The 17,083-nt window shown below is 60.2% G+C and overlaps 3 protein-coding genes across 8 annotated transcripts; 1 reads left to right on the top strand and 2 right to left on the bottom strand.

Moving 5' to 3' along the window:
• Positions 1 to 91: 91 nt before the first annotated feature.
• NPB (neuropeptide B) lies at positions 92 to 2,226 on the top strand. The gene is given in 3 exon segments (XM_019940710.2): positions 92 to 309; positions 312 to 358; positions 433 to 2,226. Coding segments are annotated over 3 exon segments (372 nt in total). The 5' UTR covers positions 92 to 113; the 3' UTR covers positions 562 to 2,226.
• A 631-nt stretch (positions 2,227 to 2,857) lies between these two features.
• PCYT2 (phosphate cytidylyltransferase 2, ethanolamine) lies at positions 2,858 to 10,223 on the bottom strand. Of its 5 annotated transcripts, none has more exons than XM_019940699.3 (14): positions 10,065 to 10,223; positions 8,112 to 8,200; positions 7,370 to 7,531; positions 7,047 to 7,113; positions 6,298 to 6,382; positions 6,086 to 6,130; positions 5,796 to 5,849; positions 5,219 to 5,357; positions 4,882 to 4,964; positions 4,556 to 4,633; positions 4,313 to 4,378; positions 4,082 to 4,147; positions 3,718 to 3,806; positions 2,858 to 3,632 (listed from the first exon to the last, which is right to left on the bottom strand). In XM_019940699.3, the coding sequence occupies exons 1-14, from the start codon at positions 10,217 to 10,219 to the stop codon at positions 3,521 to 3,523; spliced, it is 1,290 nt and encodes a 429-aa protein (XP_019796258.3). In that variant the 5' UTR covers positions 10,220 to 10,223; the 3' UTR covers positions 2,858 to 3,520. The 5 variants fall into 5 exon arrangements, with proteins under 5 accessions (XP_019796258.3, XP_019796262.3, XP_019796259.3 ...); XM_019940703.3 differs by having other exon boundaries at positions 4,936 to 4,964; XM_019940700.3 differs by lacking the exon at positions 5,796 to 5,849.
• A 274-nt stretch (positions 10,224 to 10,497) lies between these two features.
• Positions 10,498 to 17,044, bottom strand: SIRT7 (sirtuin 7). Of its 2 annotated transcripts, none has more exons than XM_019940706.3 (10): positions 16,889 to 17,043; positions 16,681 to 16,818; positions 16,495 to 16,599; positions 14,746 to 14,816; positions 14,584 to 14,656; positions 13,117 to 13,215; positions 12,806 to 13,042; positions 12,588 to 12,668; positions 12,304 to 12,410; positions 10,498 to 11,185 (listed from the first exon to the last, which is right to left on the bottom strand). In XM_019940706.3, the coding sequence occupies exons 1-10, from the start codon at positions 17,039 to 17,041 to the stop codon at positions 10,987 to 10,989; spliced, it is 1,263 nt and encodes a 420-aa protein (XP_019796265.2). In that variant the 5' UTR covers positions 17,042 to 17,043; the 3' UTR covers positions 10,498 to 10,986. The 2 variants fall into 2 exon arrangements, 1 of the variants encoding a protein (XP_019796265.2); XR_002177450.2 differs by having other exon boundaries at positions 11,047 to 11,185; positions 12,588 to 12,723; positions 16,889 to 17,044.
• Between the last annotated feature and the right edge of the window lie 39 nt (positions 17,045 to 17,083).

The raw sequence follows: 17,083 nt of genomic DNA, 5'->3' as shown, positions 1-17,083 counted from the left end.
GGGAGGCCCCTGCGTCCCGGCGTCCGCCCTCGCACCTCGCCCCGCCCAGCCGCAGATATAAAGCGCCGGTGCTGCTGTTTCGCGCCCCGCCGCCCGCCGCCGCCCGCGTCCCCATGGCCGGGCTTGCGATAGTGGTGGCCGCCGCCTTGGCGCTGTGCCTGCTGCTGGCGCCCCCCGGCCTCGCGTGGTACAAGCAGGCGGCGGGGCCGGCCTACTACTCCGTGGGTTGCGCCGCGGGGCTGTTGTCCGGCTTCCGCAGGTCGCCGTACGCGCGGCGCTCCGAGCCCCTCCGTGGGCACGGGACCCCCGGGACGGGCTGGAGCCTTTCCCGGAGCTGCGCCCCAGCCTGCGGAGCCTTGTGAGTACTGGGCGCTGGAGGGTGCGGGGCGCTGGAGGGGTGCGGACGCCCCCTCATCCTCCCCCCGCCCCCAGGCCGTGTGCGTCGAGGACGTTACCCGGAACCTGCAGAGCTGCGAGCGGCTCCCCGACGGCCGAGCCATGTTCCAGTGCAAGGCCGACGTCTTCCTGTCACTCCGCGCCGCGGACTATCTTAGCACGTGAACCCCGATCCCGGAACGTGGACCTGGCCTGGCTCCCGCGGGCACACCCTGGGGCCTGCCCTTGCCCTGGCACCAGATGGCACCCAGTACCGCCCACCCATCCCCATAGTAAATGGCTTAATGAATAAATGAGACTCGCAGCCTCTGGGGGGGCCGGTGGCCCAGCAGACGGAGTGGGCAAGTACCTGTGAATCTCCAAACCGGACTCTGGCCACCTAGGAGCACAGACAGCAACTAGGGCCCTTAGGCCCACAGGCTTCACGGAAACACCTGCAGAGGAGCTCCCAAGCCCCACTGCTGGCAAAGTGCTGCTGGGCCTCCAGCTGTATCGGCCCCAGACATCTTCTGGAGCCCCACATCTGGCTCTGCAAGGCTGCTCTCTATGTCCCCCACCTCCAGCCCCTGCCCGACACCTCCCTGCCTTTGTCCACGCAGCTCCTGGATCCTCCCAGGAGGTGGTGCCTGGGTCGCCCACTAGCCATCAAGTCTATTAGGCCAGCTCAAATGTCCTGCCTTACAAAAGCTTCCCCTGAACACTCCACACCGGGAGGCCCTCCTGCGTCAAATCCTAGGTTTCTTGAGACCAAAGATCTCCCTTACCAGAGGGGCAGCTCTGGGGTCACTCTTCTTGGAGCCCCCCAAAATTCCTCAAAGTACCCAGCACAGGACAATACTTGTGCCAAGTGAATGAATAGGCTGGGCCCAGCAGGAGTGGGAAAGCAGCCAGATGTGCAGCTCCAGGACCAGGAGGGGCTGCACCAGGGGGATGACAAAGCTGGGCGCCACTGCAGCTGAGTCCTGAATCTGACGTCAGGCAGCTGGCTCCTCCCAGGCCTGGGAACTCTTTGTTCAGCCCTCCCTAGACCCACAGGGAAGCACATATCCCCAAAGCAATGGGTGCTGCCCCACCTTGAAGAGGGAGGGGCTGTGTAGGGCCAAAGCTCCTGAGCACAGCTGCCTTGTGCCAGCCTCCCCCCACCTCACACTCAGGCTAATTCCCTAATTCACTTGTGGGCATCTTAGCAGGTTGATTTGCCCTCCCCACCCCCAATGAAGTTGACTTGAGTCCTTGGCCTGAGCCCTGGTCCCAGAGGTCTGCAGCCTGTCTCAGTGGTGTCCCCCACTCCCATGGGGCCTTGCCAGCTGGACCTACCGGCCCTCCACTTAGGCTGGCGGTGGGACCCGCAATCCTGCTGCACCTGGTGGACCAGTCTCTGGAGGAGCCCACCTCCTGGACCCCCAGGCCCTGAGTCTCCTCCAACCGTGCGTGGCTCACCTGGGGCTTCCTGACTGCTGCTGTGGACTGTTCCCCAGTCCTCACCTTGCGGTGCCACCCAGCAGGGGGTTCTCAGCAGGCCTAGGGCTGACTCCAGTCTCAAGAGGAACCTCCGGCCTCTCCTGTGTCCCACACTTACATCAGTCTACAGGAGACTGGCTGATCCCTGCCGCCCAGGGATCTGAGCGTGGGAAAGTCTGGCATCACTGGGCTCCTGAAATTGGGGGCCCAGGTGGGGTGGGGGTGCAGGGAGGGCCCTGTGCCTCTCACAGCTTAGTGAGCTCCCCCTACTCGAGGAGGGAACAAAGGAAGCAAGGCAGCAGCTGCCCGGCCAGGGTGCGTGCACCGTAGTCCCCCACAGCAGCTTCCTGCACGGGTTCTAGGCTGGACCTTAAGGACCAAAAGAAAGGACAGGCCCACCTTCCAGAAGGAGTGACCGCTGGCCAGGGGCTCCCATGGGGCCGGGCCACAGGGTACTCCAGCCCCATCTGGCTCAGCAGCGCAGGGCAGAGGCCATTCTGGAGGAAACTGGCAGAGGACTGAGAAAACATCACAGTCCTCACTCTTGAACACCACAGAGCCATAAACCACTGCCACTGTTCCCCCCCAACCCCATCAAGAGGTGACCGGGGTCAGCACCCTGCAGCCACGGCACTACTCCAAGTGTGCCCTGACTTGGGTGCAGAAGACCCTGAGATTCTGTGGATTGGGCCAGGGAGCAGCCCCTAATTCCTTCCTGGATCAGGTAGCTCTATGTGGGCCGCGGGGTGTCAGCCTCTCATTTTCCCCATGACAGACACTGGGGCCAAAGGTACTCTGTTGGTCCTTGCCTCCCTCCCCTTTTTTTGTCGCCTGCCACGTGGGAGGCAGCTGGAGGTGTCTGGGGGCCCAGATCTGGGGGGTTCCTTGCTGCCATCATGCTGCCTGCTGGCCCCCTCCTTGCTGGGTGGGCAACGGGGAGCACGGCCAAGGTGGTGGGTTTCCTGGTCCTGCCCTGCAGGGTTGAGAGCCTGAGGCAGAGCACCTCCTAGCAGGTTTATTCGGTTGCACACCAGCTAGTCAGGTACAAAACCGAGAACAGTCTGTGGGGAGGCTGGCCCGGGAAGCAGGGGGTGCAGCGTCCGGGCGACAGGCCCCGGGGCGCCAGGGACACACTGCAGGGCAGAGGCCGCTCATGTGGGAGGTGGCATGGTCTGCACTCTGAGGAGGAAAGGGGGCGGGGCCCTGGGTCACTGCTCCCTGATGCTGGCTCCCACGGAGGCCGGGCGGGCAGGAAGGCCACGGCCTCGAGCTGGGCGGTGGGGGGCATCCAGGGTCTGCAGGAGCTTCCTGGGGGCAGAATGGAGAGCAGCAGCGGAGCCGAAAGGATGGAAACTGGGCCTTTCCGGGCACGCAGGGTGGCACCCCTCTGTTGAAGGTGCCCCCTGCTCACCCTGCCTGTTGGGCTGCTCCACTGTGCTGGATCCCCTCACTGTGCAGCTCGGCAGGAAGGGCAGGAGGGCCTGCTGCAAGACGGACACCTCACGGGCAGGGTGAAAGGCAGTGTCCTCCACACCAGCCCTTCCACGGCCAGGTGGTTGGAAAGGAGGGCACCGCAGCTTTGTTAAAAACCGAGCCAAGCTCTCGAGGCAGGGCTGGGACAGGGCCAGCACTCGGAGGGCCCTTGGCGACCTCTCCCCTCTGGTCAGAAGTCACAGTCGCTCTCCCTCTCAGGCCGCGCCTCCTGCTGTCTCATGGCCTCCAGGAAGGCCAGCTCCTTGGCCTCCTTCTTCTGGTTCCGGGCCTCGTACTCCAGCCTGGGGGCCAGGTGGGGGTGAGTGGTGCACCCATACCCAAGCCTCAGCGGCTTCCCGTGCCCCCAGCAGCCTGGCTGAGACTCACCTGTTCTTGATGATGCGCTGGACAATGAGATCCGTGGTGAGGTCATTCCCACTGTCGATCTGACAGAAAATACCCCTTCTTTTGGGCTCCTGGAGGCCAGGAGGAGGAGGAGGTGAGAGCCCTCCTTTGGACCCCAAGAAGACTGCCCTGTTGCCCTGGTTCAGAGAGTTCCCACCCCACTATGGTGGGGGCAGTTATTCCCACCCGTTAGCAACCTGCCTCCTTAAGCCGTGAGGCCACTAGCGTGGCAGCTGTCATCCCGCCCATTTCCCAGACAGGCATGATGAGGTGCGGGGGCGTTAGGTGGCTGGGAAGCATCAGACAGTGGCCATCACATGTCTGTCGAGGGCCCAGCATGACCCACCTCATATGGGTCGGAGCCATCCTTGTCAGGCATGATTTCTGTCTTCCCATGACACACCAGGTCCACCTGGGGAGGAGGCGGGGGTCAGGGCGCCCTCCCAGCATCTCCACCCATGGTCCCCTGCCCCCAGAAGGCCCTCTCCAGGGAAGCAGCCTGGGCTCAGAGAGCTGGCCTGGCGCCACTCAGTCAAGACTCTCCCTGGAAGCCGCCCGCCAGGAGCCCCGTCCTCACCTTGAAGTGATCCAGGAGCTCTGCTGTGACCGAGTACGGGGCCCCAATCACCACTTCGGACACATACTGGGTGGAAAGGGAGCACAGCTGGTTAGATGGGCCTCACCAGGCTGCGGGGTAGGGGCTGAGAGGCAGCATGGTGAAGCCCCAGACTCCTGTACCCCAGGGAGGGTCCTGCGGAGAAGCAGCTCCAGCCTTGGAAGGAGGCGCCACTGGGCCTGCCACCTGCCCGCCTGCACTCACCCTGCAGGCCAGCACGCTCAGGGTCCGCTCATGCAGGTTCATGATGGGGTAGTTCTTCCCCTTGTAGTGGTTGACCTCCTAGAGCCAGAACAAGGTTGGGTCAGCTGGTGACCTCAGGGGTGGGCTGGGGTGGGAGTGAGGCCGTGCTCCCTCCCAACAATCCCTCGTGGGGCGTCTGCCAGTGTGGGGAAGCCCTCGATGGGAGGCTCTCCTGGGCTTCTCCCTGGGAAGAGGCCCAAGCTTGCCACCTCTACCTCGCCTGTGCCCAACCCCAACCCTAGGAGCCCCTCCAGAGCCCCCACGCTACCGGCTGCCCGGGGTGAGACCTGGTCAAAGTGCAAGCCGGCGATGATGTAGGGCCTCTCCGCCAGGCCATGTACCTTCTCCAGGAAGTCCACGTGCCCGATGTCTGCGCCCAGGTTAAGGACTGAGGAACCAACGAGGAGCGGCCGCCCACAGAAGCAGGGGCTCAGACAGGTACCTTCCCACCCACCTGCTCGTGCCTCTCCATGCTGACAGTGGCGCCCCTGCACCCCACCGCAATCCTGGGCCTTCGAGAGTCAGGGAGGCCCCTCTAGCCCCCACAGCCCGCTGGGGCAGATGTGGAAATGCACAGAAAAGGCCTGGGGCAGGGACAACTCCCGACCCAGTCCCAGAGGATACGGAACAGGTCAAAAGCACCAGCCACGTAGATGACCATCTCCCCCGGCTGGGGCTCCTTCCCCGAAGCAAACTGGATGATCTTCCGGGATGTCTGTAAAAACTGGGACACCCCCGTCCAAGGGTTCCGCCCCCCAGGACACTGTAAGCCGAGAACAACCTGGTCAGCGACAGAGGCCTCGCAGGCACGTCCCTTGCCTGTGCCCATCCTTGGGCCTGCCCGCATCCGCCTGTCAGTCTGCTCTGGGCGGCACTGGTGTGAGATGGCGGGGGCAGGCATGGGGGCTATAGGCCGGGACTCCAAACCCCTAGCCACAGCCTGCCACTCGCTTGTCGCTCTGCTGTTGTTTCCAGGCAGACATCTCAGGCAGGGATGCCGAGGGCTGGCTGGCAGGTGCCTGGTTCACACCACAAGCAGGCTGGGCAGGGCCGCTATGGCCGGTGGGACTGGGGTTCTGTCCCATGGCCAAGCAGGCGCTGCAGCCAACACCACCTTGGCCTGGCAACGAACCCGCTAGGAAGAGGCCAGTGGACATGGCCCTCGTGGGGACCTGGCACCCTGAGGCCACCGTCTGGTCACCTGGGAGGAGCCTCCTGAGGAAAGTGTCTCCCTGGAGGGTGTCGGGTGAGAGAGCTACAGAGGGAGAGAGGACCAGGGCACCTGGTTAGAGACCCCTCGTATGCGGGCAGTCCTCACTTTTCCTCCATGCAGTGGCTGCTGGGACCGGCCAGCCAGCAAGACCGGCGGTCAGTACCCGGTCAGTGTCCAGAAAGCAGGGAGCAGGGTAGAGGGCAAGGCTCCAGGCCAGCCTTTCCCCAGGGGTGGCCTGGGGGTTGGGCAGCGGCCCAGACAGCACAGGTGACACTCACCTTGCCAAAGCTGTCTGCGTACTCCCGGTACTCGGAGGACATCTCCTGCACGGAAGGGCAGGGGGTTGAGGGGCCTTGCCCTCCAGACGCAACCAACCCCAGGACACTGAAGCTTGCTGTCCTAGTGCCCACTGAGGGGCAAGGGTGGGGTAGGCGATCCCTCCCTCCCAGCTCTGGGACCTCGGGGATTCCGCTCTGGCCCCAAGACTCACCTGGCTGCTGTGATGGGCCTTGGTCACAAGCAGCATGCGGCCAACGAGGTCTGTGGTGGACACCCCCTGGGTGCGCTTGCATTCTCTGGGAAAAGAGTTGGGGGTGGGGCTCTCATCCTGGGACACACCTGCAAGGCTGCACCTCCTATGGGCACCTAAGTTGCCCCACCTAAGGGCAACTCTGCTTGTGGCTGAGTCTACCGTGGTCCAGCCCCCAGCCATGCTGTGCACAGACCCGGGCGTCTCCTCGCCACTCTCAGCCACAACAAAAAACCAAGACCAGGAGAGTGGAGGGACCACTGAGATTTTATCAACCAAAGGAAATGACTGGACAGAACGCTGTCACTAAGCCCCAAGTTCGCAGTGTCGGGGTGAGCAGGCCATACAGGGTGGCTCTGGTCCTGTTTTGTCCACTGACGCCCAGGTCGTGCCTCATCACACACTCCCTGCCAAGGGAACCCCAGGCTTCACTGCCCCATTCGAGCTGCTGGCCACACTGGCCTTTTCAATTAAAGTGACTCAAACAAAAGCCAGCTCCCCAGTCATACCCCACGTTTCCCCTGCTTAGCAGCTGCCCGGGGCCAGTGGCTACCGTACTGGGCGATGCAGATGTATGGCACCCCCAGCTCCAGTCCAGGCCACGAGAAACAGGCTGCGGCCCGGACGCTGCCCTCACAGGCAGAAGGAGCTCGATGGGACCTGGGAGCCCCGCTCCTCGAAAAGCAGGGCACTCAGCAAGTAGAGCTTACCTGTACCTCCCAGCCTGCTTCACTTCCTCGTAGGTATCCCGGCCATCTACAGTCAGCGTGATATCATCTAAGGGGTGACACGCACACGAGAACAAGGATCTTAACCCAAAGCCATGAAGACCTCCAGGCCCATACCCCGGCTCCAGGCCTGCCCTGGTGTGCATGCGCTCCTTTCTGGGGAAGGACCCAGAGCTTCCTCAGACCCTCAAAAGCTCTGTGCTCCCCAAAGTGTGAAGAGGCCGGCACCTCCAGATGCCCCTCTGATGGTCAGGTCTGGAGCTGCCCAATTCCCCTGCCCCGGGGGCTCTGCCCTGCCGACTCACTGCCGTGGACGCAGAAGTCGCAGCTGTACTTGTCCAGCGTCTCCAGCGTGGTGACATAGGGGGCTGCTGGCACCACCTCGTCCACCCACTTGATGGCCTGCACCATCTTGTATCTTTCCTCCTGAGTGAACACCGGGGGCCCCTTGTGCTTGGCGATCTCCTCTAGGGAGAGAGAGGAGGGCAAAGAACAAGGTGGGTGACCACTGGAAGGCTGGCCACAGGCTCACTGGCTCCTCCTCAGAAGTCCCCTCCCAGAATCGAGCAGGGTCTGCGGCCACATGAGGGCTCACGGTGGGAGGCTGTCTCTCATCGGGCCCTCAGCTCACAAGGCAGGACCACAAGGAGCAGCCCTGCTCTGTCCTCTGTGAGCCGGTACAGGTGCTGCGGATGCACTTGCTGGGTAACTGCACGCCCCTCACCCCCAGCCAACCAGAGTTCCAGGTACGGTCCGGGGTTCCCTTTTGATGGCTGGGTGCTCTGTCCTCTAAGGCCCTGGGAACCAGGAAGGGGGTAGGAAGTGGGCGGCATACCTGGACTGATCCACTGGACCACCCCTGCCCCCCAAGCTCACGACAGGATGCAAGACGGGAAAGCTCTGGATGGCTTGGCCTGGGCCGGGGTTGGGGCGAGCCTGTGGAGCTGCACTTCTGGGGAGGACGGCTGGGCCTGGCCCTACCCAAGGGGACCTGTGGCGTCTGTCACAGGCGTGGGGGAGGAGGGTGGGCCTGGCAGCCCGGCTTACCGTCAGTGTGTACACCCACGATGAGGTGGTCACCCATGGCCCGTGCCTGGCGCAGCTGGTTGGAGTGGCCATAATGTACCATGTCATAGCTGTGGAGAGGGCAGGGCCATCATCCCAGTGTTGGGGGTGCAGTCTTGCTCCTCTGCAGTGTCCTTAGGAAGCCCTCTGGGAAGCCACCATGGGCAACTGCTCCCAGGGTCCGGTTGGGCCTGGGCTTTCAGAGGGGCGGGGTGCTCAGCTCTCCACATTACTGGCCCCTAGGCTCAAGGTCAGACTGAGCGAGCATGGCTGTGCCCGGGGACAAGGCCTGGCAGACCTGAGGGCTGGTGAGTGCACAGAACAGCCCCTGCTCCCCACACCTGGGACAGCACTCTGCCCTCAGCCCCTCCCCTTCCCAAATACAAACTGTCACAGGCAGTCCCTCTGAAAGGTAATAGAAGGCAATGTTAGTTCAGGGGTGGACTGGGCTCTGTACTACTGTGAAACAGCCAGACAGTCCTGGGGGCCAACACAAAACAAAGTCCAGCCAATGAACAAGGGCAGTCACTGGCTTTAGAAATCCTGCCTGCTCCCCAAGGCCTCTGGAAACTCAGTGAAGCTTTGCTCTCTGGGGCCAACAACCACCTCCCTATCACCTGGTACTAGAGCTTTCATCCTCAAATCCAGGCCTGGTTAAGAGTGAACTCTCAGCTGAAGGCCACACACAGCACCACAGCAGCTCCACTCGGGTTGCCATGTGTGGCGGAGGGGACATCCACTTCTCTGTGGGCCCTGAGGTGGGCCCTCATTCTCACTCTGCTTCTTCCCAGCCTTGTATTGCCCTCTGAGTAGGTGGAGCTGTCCCTGCTTCTCCAGGTGACCCAGGTGTACAAAACCATTCTACTCAGCGCCACCTGCTAGCCCCACCCCAGCACATCAGGCCCCAGCAGCCAAGCCTGTGGGGCACAGGGCTCTGGTCCTGGGCTTAGGGAAGAGGGAAGTCCAAATTCAGGAGCCTGGCAGGCCCTTGTGCCCACTGGACAGGCTGGGCAGAAGGAGGGTGCATGGCACAGAATGCAGGGTGGACCTGGGTCCGGGCTGTATCCCAGTCACTGTGGCCTGTGGCTGTGGCCTGCTGGGGCAGGGGCCAGGCCTGGTCAGGGCCAAGGTCAGAGTCAACGGACAGGAAGCCACGCCCCCTCCACAAGGTGACTCAGGTGCAGGCCCAGGAGTATGGCAGCCCCACTTGCTGGCCGCTGAAGCCCTGGGCTAGCCAGATGTTTTTCTTTCTCTGCTTCCATCAAATAAGGTCTAAGGAAGCATCCAAGTCGTCAACTTATCACTAGAGGTTCACTTTCCTCCTGTCTGCTGACGGCCTCAAACCTATCTCAACACCACTCCAGCTGTCTGGCTTGCCAGAAAAGAGGACAGTTCGGCACTGTAGCCCTCCTCAGATGGACCCAGGAGCCTGGGGGCTTCATTAGGGTCTTACACAGATCGGGCAATGCCTGCGCTGACGCTTGCCCAGATACCTAGGAGAACCTTCCTGGTTTTGTGCCGGCAAGCTGGGAGCCGGACAAGGAGAACTCTGGGAAGACATTTTGGGTGCACGGCTCCTTTGGAGAAAAAGAGCTCCTAGGGCACTGAAATGATTAAAGTCATCAAGGTTAGACACGCAACTTTGGCCACTATCGTGCACGAGTTAGGCAGGTGGGACAGCCTGGCTGGGTCTCCGGCTTAAAGGCAAACGTGAAAGAAGGAGCGTCCGGGGAAGGCGCTCATGTAGAGATCCGCAGAAAGACTCCAGCAACCCTCAGCCGCGCTGCCCGCGGCGACGCGGTGACCCGGGTTCCAGGCGTCCTACGCGGCCGAGGCGCCGCCCGCCCCGCACTAGCCGGCCGCCCGACCCCGGCGAAGGCGACCGCAGCTGTCACCGCGGCCCCGCCCGTGCCCCCCGCCCCCTACCGCGCTCACCAGCCGTCGCACCACACCCGCACGGCACGCCTGCCCCCTGGGCCCGGACGCTCGGCGCCGCCTGCCTCCCCGTGCCCGTTCCGGATCATGGCCTCGAACCGGCAGCGCGGCACGGCCGGCTCCCCACTCCCAGGCCCCGCAGCTCGCGCACGCATGCGCCGTCACGCGGGCCTCACCCGCCTCTCACAGCCAATGCCGAGCGCCGCCCCGCCCCGCGCGCGGAGCCCCGCCCCCTCACCTCCCTGGAGAGGCCAATGGCGAGCCCCGCCCCTCCGCTCCCGGCCAATAGCCTGCGCCCACCAGCCCGCAGCTCCCACCTGGAGCGGCGGTTGGGGCAGGACCACGTGGGGCGCATCCGCCCCTCCAGGAGTCTCGCCAGGCGCCCGCTCCCACCCACCGCTTCAGAAAGGCAGTCACTCAGTGACACGAGGAAGACAGTGCAGAGATGTTTAATAACAATAAAAAGGCCTGGAGAGCCAAGGCTCAAAAACCACTCCTTTGCAGCATACCCAATACAGAAAAAGGCTTCTATAAACTTAACATTTTTAGTAAGAAGTGGTAGAAATACAGTTGAGGCCCCTGAGACTAGCCTAGTGAATGAGGTAAGGCAGCCGTGTGCTTCCTCTTTGTGGCCAAGTGTGAAATAACACGAGTCCTGTTTTCACAGAGGGTGTGGCTGCCACCTCTTTAGAAGAGGCTGCTTGGGCGAGGTGTCTTCCATCATTAGGCCCATGCAGGGGGGCAACCACAGCAGTGCAAGGGAGCTTTCCACAATGACAAATGGCTAAACATGTCAGGGTGAAAATGTCACCCCCAGAGAATTCCAGGGGCAGTCCTGGCCTTAACAGTGCCACTTGCCCCTGAAGAAGAAGAGTCCTGGTCATTTGCAAAGTGCCATCATTGTTCTCGGTCATGCAACAGGTTATGTTACTTTCTTCCTTTTTGTGCGCTTGGTGCAGCCCCTGCCAAACCAGCCGCCCAGGACAGGGGCTGAGCTAAGTGGTGCACCCCGGTCCCCAGGCCCAGGTTCTTCTCGACTTCTGCACAGCGACTTGCGACTGTGGCTGCCTTCTTCACCCGCACGCAGGGGAGTGGCCAGCGAGAAGATGGGGTCCTGCCACCTACGCAAAGGGAAAGCTGGGTCAGGCGTGCCTGGGAGCCCCTCACAATCACAACCCGCCCCAGGACGGGAAAGCTGACTGAGGTCACCCTGCGTCCCTCCCACGTCTTAACCATGGCTGGGCTTTGCTCAGTGGTAGCTCCACAACATCTGCGAGAGGGGTAAGCTCCGCAAGTAACTCAAAGGCTAGCACCCAGACTAGCCCAGCCTCTGCAGAACTCAGTCCTCGTCGGTGATTGAGGGGGCTGTGCACACATGGGGTAGGGCGGCAGTAGCCCCAGGAGGGGTGAGTCACTAGCCAACTCTGGGCCCCACCTTTCACTTGTACGGCCAGGGACAGGTAGACCAGACCCTCTTCCCCTTCCCAGACTGCAGGACTTGATGGGAGGGAAGCTGACTAGGGAGGCGCGGCCTAAACACTACATCGTGAAGAGATCATGTGTCTGACTGAGATGTAGAACCACATATCATAAACTTAATATACAGATAAGCACTGATAAAGAAAATGAGCTAAGTTAATGTGGAAAAAAAAAAAAAGTACAGTACACAACAGGCCCACATTACAGAACACCACAAACATAACATACAAGAATTGCCAGGCCCAGAAGGTGAAGGGATCCTTAATTCTCCAACCCTTTGATTAAAAGAAGTTATTGATTTCCCCTATAAGACCCTGAAAATTCACAGAGAAAGAAAGTGTAAACTTTTCACTCAATACACACACCACATCTCAATTATCACAAATTCTGTATTCAGGCACAATCTGTTTAAGCTTCCCCAAAGTATTCCAGCTCCCCAAGCCAGTGCACCCAGATCCTGACGAGCAGAGTTGCTGAGAGCACATCCCTTCAAGGCACCTTCCCGTCCAGGCTGCCTGAGGTGAAGGGGGACATCCAGGTGTGCCCTGGCAGATTCCCTCTCCCCACAGGAATCACGCCAGCCAGGACACCTCAGCCAATGCTGGGGCTGGTCCCTGCAGAGGCCACCACACTGCAGTCACGCCTCAGATGCCATCTGCCGCAGCTCAGAGCTTTCTCTACACTCAGCTCACAAAAGACAACAGATACAACCCATCCACACAGAGGCAGGGAAGTGGGGGATGTGTCTGTGCCCCCTCACCTGCTGTAGCGGGGGATCTCCAGGCCCAGCTCATCCATGAGGAGCCGCATGACGTCATCACACTTTCCGTGCAGCTTCAGGGCAGCCCAGTCATCCTTCGGGGTCCACTGGGGACAGGAAAAGGTAAGTGAGGACAGCACCTCACTCCTTCCCAATGGCCTGCTGGCCTTGGCCCCTACTCAGCCAGACCTCGTGGTGCATTAGTGTGGGACATAAATGTCCCAGGGACTGCTGGCTCTCCTAAGGCCCAGGTGTAGGGAGGCACCTCTGAGCACCTGAGTTACCTGCAAGTTCACAATGTAGAGCTTGGGCCGCCGGCTGGGGGGCTTGGTCATGCACCAGAGGTGTGGATACTTCTTTAGAACCTGCGGGAATGGACGGATGGACAGACAGACCACACACACACACCAGGGAAGGAGGCTACAGGAAGCTGGGGTCTAAGGCTGAGCTGGCCAGCTGCGGGAAGGCTCACCCGTTCCCATCCACAGTGCCATTCGCATACCTTTAAGCTGGAGCCTAAGCACAGGATTGTGTCTGCTCTGCTGGCAGCCTGGGTGGCCGCCTCCCAGTTCAGAGGCTGTCCCAATGTCCCCCTCTCCCCAAAGTGCACGATGGTGTCCCGGAGCTGGGCCCCGCACTTGTGGCAGGTGCGGCCGGTCTGGTGTCGGTGCAGGGCGGTGCGCTCCGTCACATCAAACACCCGCACATACTCCCTGTTGGGAGTGCAGGCTGTGCAGACCTGAGGAGAGTAGGGCCCTGTGAGCAGGAGCCACTGGCCTGCCCAGTCCCCCGAGTCCCAGAGGGACCGCTCACTTCGATATACATGTTCCCGTGGAGCTCCGACATGGCTGTGCGAGGCAGCCCGCTCCGCAGGTGGAGCCCGTCACAGTTCTGAGACACCACGTGCTGCACCTGGAAGGGCGACAGTGGCAGTCAGCAGGAGGAAGGGGGGAAGCAGCACTCAGGAGTGAAACCATACCGAGCCCTGCCCGCCCCAGAGCCCCCAAGCCAGCGGCAACTCCGACCCTGCACAAAGCATTGAAGGCAAACCCAGGGCAACAGGCTGGTCCCAGTAGGACTCAGGAAGCTCCGGTGGGGAGGGCCCTGGGCCCACCCCCAAAGACTCAGAAGCCCTAGGAGCCCCTAGGATGGCAAATGTTTGCACCGCCCCCTCTTGGCTGGAAAGGAGCTTGGGGCCCAAACTGATGCTCTCTTGGGTCATCATGCTTCAGGTCCTTGAAGGCCCAGGAGGCTCGACCCCTTCCCCACTCGGTTGCAGGTGCTTAGCAGAGGATCTCCAGAGGTTTCCTACTAGCCTCCCCTGTATCTAGGTGGCTCCTGAGGTCTGTGGGAAAAATGCAAGAGAAACACAAGGGGAAGGGGCTACCCTCACGAGCTCTGGGCCTGTGTGGACCCTCTATGTGATGATTCAGCAGAGAGGCTGCTCTCTACTCTTGGAGAGGAAACACAGGAGGAGTAGAGGTAGGCTCAAACCAGGAATCTAAACTGCTTGGTGGGCACTCATCACAGGGTCCACTGGCTGATGGAAGTAGGATGCAGTTGTCACCTGGGCACCAAAGTGGCCCTCCCGGTCCTCGCCGTGGACCCAGTGAGTACAATCAGCCCTCCGTATCTGACGGTTCTACATCCGCAGATTCAACCAACCAAATATCAAAAATATTCCGGGAAAAAAAAAATCCAGAAAGTTCCAAAAGGCAAAACTTGAATTTGCCACACGCTGGCAAGTACCTGTGTAGCATTTACATTGCATTTATATCTTTTTAAGTGGTACTGACATTTTATTAGGTATTACAAGTAATTCAGAGATGATTTAAAGTATGGGGGTGGGGAGGACTTCCCTGGTGGCGAGTGGTTAAGAATCCACCTGCCAATGCAGGGGACGTGGGTTCGAGCCCTGGTCCGGGAAGATCCCACATGCCGTGGAGCCACTAAGCCTGTGCGCCACAACTTCTGAGCCTGAACTCCGCAACAAGAGAAGCCACCGCAGTGAGAAGCCCGCGCACCGCGACGAAGAGTAGCCCCTGGTTGTCGCAACTAGAGAAAAGCCCGCTCGCAGCAACGAAGACCCAACGCAGCCAAAAATAAAATAAATTTATTTTAAAAATAAATAAGTAAGTAAATAATAAAGTATGGGGGGAGGTGTGCAGGTTATATACAAACACTACGCCATTTTATACAAGGGACTTGAGCACCCTCAGCTTTTGGTATCCAAGGGGGATACCGAAGGATGGCCGTACACCAGCCACCCTGGGCTCTTACCAGCTTCTGCTCGTGTAAGCAGGTGATGCTCATGTGGGTGAGGGTTGGCTCGGCCTCACTCAGGTCAGCAGCACTGCCAGGTAGAAGGGAAATGAAGGTGAGGAGAGCTTCAAGGTCAGGTCTCTGCTTAACTAGGTGGGAAGGCTGTGCTAGGCTGCTTACCTAATGCTTCTTCCTTTCTGAAGCAGCGTCCACACTCCATTAGGACCCCGGTAATCTGGGATAGAAGCTGCCTGCAGGTTCAGAAAGGAGATAAGCCCAGTGAAAAGACATCACTGTAGGCACTGGCAGAATTCCCAATAATTTCTCCCAGCACTTTGAGAAGTGCTGGCCCACAGACTGGCCTCAATTCGTTCCTCAGGCTGAGCATTTCCTAGTCTAACCTGTCCTCCCAGATGGAGTGCACCCGCTGTGGCTCCTTTCCTCTGCCAGGACCCCTGCACCCAAACCTGGTCCAGCTCATCCTTCTAGGCTCCAAGGAGCCCTGCCCGCCCTGGGAGACTCTCTAGCATGTAGTACAGCCTGGGCTCTGTGGCCACGTCTGTCCTCATACTGAGAGGGAGGACTGGTTAGGCTCACTGCACGCCTCCCTCCACGTTCTCACATCCTGATGCTGTAAGTGTTTCCTGGCCTACCTCCACACAGACCAACCTCTTCAATGAGATAAACATTACTGCGTTTCCCAAGTTCCCAATCCAGTGAAACAGAGCCACCCCGAGAGAAGAAAACAGATAGTGTGCCAGGATCAAGGTGCCCTGTGCTTCCTGAGGTGTGAGTGACCTCCCTTGTAGGGAGCCCTGTCTCTTCCCTGTTGCTAAAGCTCAGAAAAATGCCCACCTGACCAGTGGGTCTGACCCACATGGAAAAAGGGAACCTCAAACAGTAACAGAGCAAATTAATGAACAGCAAGTGGCTTTAGCAGCTGCTTACAGTTCTTTAAAAGATGGCATTACTGCTTTTACATAATGACAAGAGGTCACATGTGCCAGGGCTCCAGGTGTTGATAAGTTAAAGCAGTTAACATACCTCACGCATTCTCGCTACTGGGCTTCTTCAGTCATCCCTGTATGGAGTGTCTTACTTCCTAAGTATCTGTAAAATCCTACCCACCCTTCAAGGCCCAGACTCAATGCCACCTCTCATAAAAAAACAACCAGATGGGTTTCCCAGCTCTCAGAGACCACAGAAGGCGTATCTGGATTTCTACTCTAGCAGCCTAGCACAGCCAGCTTCACGTTACAGTCATTCGTTTATATGGTTTATTATCGTCACCTACGGACCTCTCCACAGAAATCCTTGCTATTCACCTCTGCTGGACCTACATGTAGGTCACACCCAACTTGCACCCAGCAATTTAACAACGTGCTATCCACACTGTCAAAGCTAGTCACATTCTACCACCCAGGTAGCTTCCTGATAAAACTTATCAAAAGCCAAAGCATTTCTCTTCCTTACCTGGTGCACTCTAATGCATACTGCCTTGCATTCCACTTACCTTACTTCAACATTCAGGGGACACAACGAATGGGGAATCAGAAGACAGTTTGGGGTTTAGCTCTGCCAATATATAATCTCAGGACAAGCACGAAACTATTACATCCCGTTTTTATCCCTCTTCCTTTCCTGTCTCTAACTAGGTACAATACAAAATTCAAGCATTTAAGAATGTTTTTCTATTTTGCGAAGTTCCAAATAGAGTCGTTCTGAGTTTCTCTAAGAAAAGAAAGACCCTCAAGAGGTGCTTTTAAGTCGAGCTTTTGCGAATCGGTACTGTTGCTTAACAGAAGACGGTGCTCGGTGCTGGGGTCCGACACCCAGAAGGGGGCGCCCCACGCCCGCCCCCGGCGGTCCGTGTTTCGCACAACCTGGGAGCCGACCCGGGGCGCGGCCGTCCCTGCCTCGTCTCCTTACCGTGCTGATCCCCGCGCCCGTGTAGACGACCAGGTGCTTGGCGTTTCGGACGGCGCTAGCCAGCTCCCGGACTTTCCTCCGCAGCTCCTCCGGGTCGTCGCACACCTGCCGAGACGCCGAAGCCGGTCGTAAGCCGGCCCCGGCTCGCCCGCGCCCCCGCCCGGCCCGCCCGCACCCCGGACTCGCCTCCTCCTGCCGCCGCTTCAGGCCCTCGCGCCGCCTGCTCCGGCCCTGCAGCTCGGTCACCAGGTCTTCGCTCTCGGCCAGGAGCCGGCCCTCCTCCGCGCTGCGCTCGGCCACCGCCTTCCTCAGGATGCGCGACACCTGCGGGCGCGGGGCAGGCGGTGAGGGCGGCGCGGACTGGGGGCGCGGCGCGGGGCGGGCAACGCCGTACCTGGCGGAGGCGCTCCCTCTGCTGCTCCTCCCGCAGCCTCCGGACCCGCTCCGCCGCCTTGCGCTCCAACCGGCTCAGACCCCCGGCGGCCATCTCTCCCGGGGAGACTTGCGCTTCCGCTTCCGCCTCCCGGCAGGCCGCGCGCCGACACATGCGCGCGAGGCCCGCCCCGCCCTTCCGCCCCGCCCTTGCGTC

This window comes from Tursiops truncatus, chromosome 20 (assembly GCF_011762595.2).
Source record: "Tursiops truncatus isolate mTurTru1 chromosome 20, mTurTru1.mat.Y, whole genome shotgun sequence".
Classification (NCBI taxonomy): domain Eukaryota; kingdom Metazoa; phylum Chordata; class Mammalia; order Artiodactyla; family Delphinidae; genus Tursiops; species Tursiops truncatus.
The sequence above is the reverse complement of the archived record's forward strand: the minus strand, read 5'-3'. Positions and strand labels throughout refer to the sequence as shown.

Excerpts from the sequence above, each read along its gene's own strand:
- PCYT2 (XM_019940699.3), bottom strand. The coding sequence starts at position 10,219 with ATGCGTGCGCGAGCTGCGGGGCCTGGGAGTGGGGAGCCGGCCGTGCCG. Across the intron at positions 6,131-6,297 it reads AGGCCCATCACAGCAGCCAG|GAGATGTCCTCCGAGTACCG; the intron begins GTGAGTCTTGGG and ends CCTTCCGTGCAG. Across the intron at positions 4,379-4,555 it reads TGAGCGTGCTGGCCTGCAGG|TATGTGTCCGAAGTGGTGAT; the intron begins GTGAGTGCAGGC and ends CTTTCCACCCAG.
- SIRT7 (XM_019940706.3), bottom strand. The coding sequence starts at position 17,041 with ATGTGTCGGCGCGCGGCCTGCCGGGAGGCGGAAGCGGAAGCGCAAGTC. Across the intron at positions 16,600-16,680 it reads TGAAGCGGCGGCAGGAGGAG|GTGTGCGACGACCCGGAGGA; the intron begins GCGAGTCCGGGG and ends GCGTCTCGGCAG. Across the intron at positions 12,411-12,587 it reads TCTACATTGTGAACTTGCAG|TGGACCCCGAAGGATGACTG; the intron begins GTAACTCAGGTG and ends TCCTGTCCCCAG.